The 3,014-nt window shown below is 65.6% G+C and overlaps 2 protein-coding genes across 2 annotated transcripts; one reads left to right on the plus strand and one right to left on the minus strand.

Annotated features, from left to right (window-relative positions):
- Positions 1-57: 57 nt before the first annotated feature.
- On the plus strand, positions 58-645 carry EMIHUDRAFT_250941 (hypothetical protein; the record flags this gene model as incomplete). The annotated part of the gene is made up of 2 exons (XM_005793339.1): positions 58-153; positions 238-645. The coding sequence occupies 2 exons, from the start codon at positions 58-60 to the stop codon at positions 643-645; spliced, it is 504 nt and encodes a 167-aa protein (XP_005793396.1).
- A 630-nt stretch (positions 646-1,275) lies between these two features.
- On the minus strand, positions 1,276-2,531 carry EMIHUDRAFT_250942 (hypothetical protein; the record flags this gene model as incomplete). The annotated part of the gene is made up of 4 exons (XM_005793340.1): positions 1,276-1,430; positions 1,488-2,172; positions 2,258-2,326; positions 2,397-2,531. 4 exons carry the CDS (start codon positions 2,529-2,531, stop codon positions 1,276-1,278), a joined length of 1,044 nt encoding a protein of 347 aa, XP_005793397.1.
- Positions 2,532-3,014: the final 483 nt, after the last annotated feature.

Below are 3,014 nucleotides of genomic sequence, written 5' to 3' on the forward strand. Positions count from 1 at the left end.
GAGATGTCGCAGCTCGCGTGCTGCCGCTGCGGCGCGGGCCGGCTGAGGGAAGAGAGGATGGTCTTCCGCTCGCACCGCGCCTACTACGGCGCCATCGCCGCCGACCTCGTCCTCCGCTTCGGCTGGGCCGCCACGCTCGCCGCCGTGGGGGCTGTGGACAGCGCCTCTTCACGCCTGCCGGTGTGATTAGGCTGGACGGCCACCCTCGCGCCGGGGCTGATCACCGCCGTGCTCGAGGAGCAGATCCCGCGCTACCACCACCACCACCACGCTCACGCCCCGCCCCCGGCGTCGCCCGACTGGCTGCACGAGACGCTGCAGCACGCGACGCCCGCGTCCGAGTTCCTCGCTTGGGCGCTGCAGACCCTCGTCATCGGGCTCGAGCTGGTGCGGCGCTGCTTTTGGGCGGTGCTGCGGCTGGAGGCGGAGCATCTCTACAACACCGAGGGCTTCCGGCGCATCGACAACGTGCCGATGCATTTCGACCGCAAGGCGCAGGAGGAGCGGCCGGAGCTGGAGCCGAAGAGCCGCGTGCAGCTGCTACTCGAGTTGGGCTCGTACCTGCTGCTCCTCGCCGCACTCGCGACGCTGTCTGCCGTCACGAGGGGGTTAGAGGGGGGCTCTCCGGGCAGCCCGTCGCCGTAGCACTCCGGACCAACGTTTAATCCAGCTCGTGCGCCCCGGTGCGTGGGTGAGGGAGTCGGTCGAGTGAGACCCCGTGTTGGCGGTCTCTCCCGCGCCGGGCGCGGGCGCGGCTCACACGCCACACGCGCCACACACATGCGGTCACGCACGCGCCGAATCACGGGGGCCGCGCGACTGGGAGGGCGCCGTCGGGTGCGGACACCAAAATTGCCGTGGCGCCGGTGAGTGGTGTTACTACATTTGCACTCCACTCAAGAACAACAACACAAATTCCGCGGCAGGGCGCCCGCCGGCGGAAAAAGTGTGCGCGGAGCCGCGGAGAGCGAGAGAGAAAACACACCACTGCAAGTCGTACGTGCGGGTGCACATCTCGGTTGTTCAGCCCGGGGGTGAGAGCGGGCGCTCTCGAATTCGATCCCGTGCAGAGCCCCTTCGCCCTTGCATGCAAGCGGAGGAGTTTGCTCACGCTTGTCCAGGCGGACCGGCGGTGCAGCTGGCAGGTGTCCGCTGCGAGAGGCCGACGCCGCGGAAGAGCGAGGAGGCAGCGCGCATGGCTGTTGGCTCGCCGAGCGGGAGCACCTGTCCACACGAAACAAGTGTGAGGATCGTCTCGTGCCATTGTGAGGAGCGCTAGATGACCTCGTTGTAGAACCACGGGACCGTGCCCTGAATGGGTGCGTTCATCAGCACGCGCGCAAACCACTTTGGCATCGTGAGGAAGGCGCCGACGCCCTCCGCCTTGAGGCCCTCCCTCAGCACGGCGCCATAGTTGATGCTCCTGCCGCCTGTTCATAGAGGACCGGGATGAACAAGCGGCGCCGCATGCGGAGAGAAGTGGATACTCGTCCCGCCGTTGACAGCTCCGTAATCGAGTGCGCGGCCCCACAGCGCCTGCTGCGTGATTGCGATCACGTTGCCGAAGAAGATGTTTGTCCCTAGAGCCGAGGTACAAGCTGGTGTGGCCAAGATTGCGAGGATCGCTTGCTGCTGAGATGAGAGCGTCGCGCCGAGGCCGAACCAGAAGAGCGACGCCTGGCTTTTGCGCTCTTGCGGGAAGTAGCGCTGGTAGAGCGTGGGAGTGAGGACGAACGAGGTGGCCGACATGACGAAGTTTCGCGAGGCGTTGGCGACGAAGCCGGGGCCGCAAGCGCGCGCGATCGGACCCCAGCCGAGCTTGGTCTCGATGGCAGCCAGTTTGGGCAAGCCGTGGAAACGCTGCGCCTCGGCGCGGTTGGCGACGACGGACTCTATGGTACCGGCGAGCGCGGGGGCCAGCACCGCCTTGGCAGCCACCCTCGCCTGCTCTGACACACTGAGCGCTACCGCCGCCGCCTCCGCCTTTGGCGGCTGCATCAGCTCCTCCCCATACACCACTCGCGGGACACCCATTGCAGAGGAGAGGGCGCGGTCGCAGGTCTGAAAGATGAAGCCCATCACCGAGTACTGGAAGAACCAGGCAGCAATGGAGGCGCGTCCCACCGTCCGGAATGGCGTCGCAAGCCCCTCCTTGAAGACGATCCGGAAAGCCTGTGTCGGAGGGGAGAGGCGGAGGGGAGAGGTGGCGATAAGCGGCGGTGAGGGCAGTGGCGGTCAGGGAGGCGCGGTATCTCACCTGGCCGAGCTGGCCCGATCCGGAGACCTGCGACGAGTTCATCACCATTGCAATCTTCTCGAGCGGCACCTGGAACAGGAGCGACGCAGAGGTCGGAGCTGCGTTGGGAGATGGTGGGTGTCATCACCGGCCAGCAGACCGTCGAGTAGCGAACGACAACAGCGTAAATTCCGAGGCCAGCTGAGCGGTAAGTCATCTGCGCTGCAACGCGTGAGGACTCGGGCAGCGCATCCTCCGACGGCTGCTGCGTGTAGAGGCGCGGAGGCGACGGCATGCTGACAATAGGAACAGCGGCCGGCGCTGCCGCAAGCTCGTAACTTCGGAGCCGGACCCGGAGCTTCCGACACCGAGAACCCTTTTCCCTTGACCCTTGGCTTTTTGCGTGCCCGAGCCAAGTGGCGCCTGAGGGAGCTACAAATGTCTTGCGTATTACGAATCTGTCTTCTGCATCCACCTTCGGCCGATCGGGGTGTGCCTCTCAAGGCGCGCTACGCCCCACGTACCACGCACACGCATTCCGGATCGAGTGAGAAGTGGTGGCCGACGGGGGTTACGCCTCACGCATTACGCATACGCTTGATGCATTCGCACGCCCAAGGTGTCGGAGAGGGCCTACGCACCACGTACTACGCACACGCATTCCGGATTCGAGTGAGAGGTGGCGGCCGACGGGGGTTACGCCTCACGCATTACGCATATACGCTTGATGCATTCGCACGCCCAAGGTGTCGGAGAGGGCCTACGCACCACGTACTAC

The sequence above is a fragment of the Emiliania huxleyi genome (genome assembly GCF_000372725.1).
Source record: "Emiliania huxleyi CCMP1516 unplaced genomic scaffold EMIHUscaffold_1010, whole genome shotgun sequence".
Taxonomy (NCBI): Eukaryota; Haptophyta; order Isochrysidales; family Noelaerhabdaceae; genus Emiliania; species Emiliania huxleyi.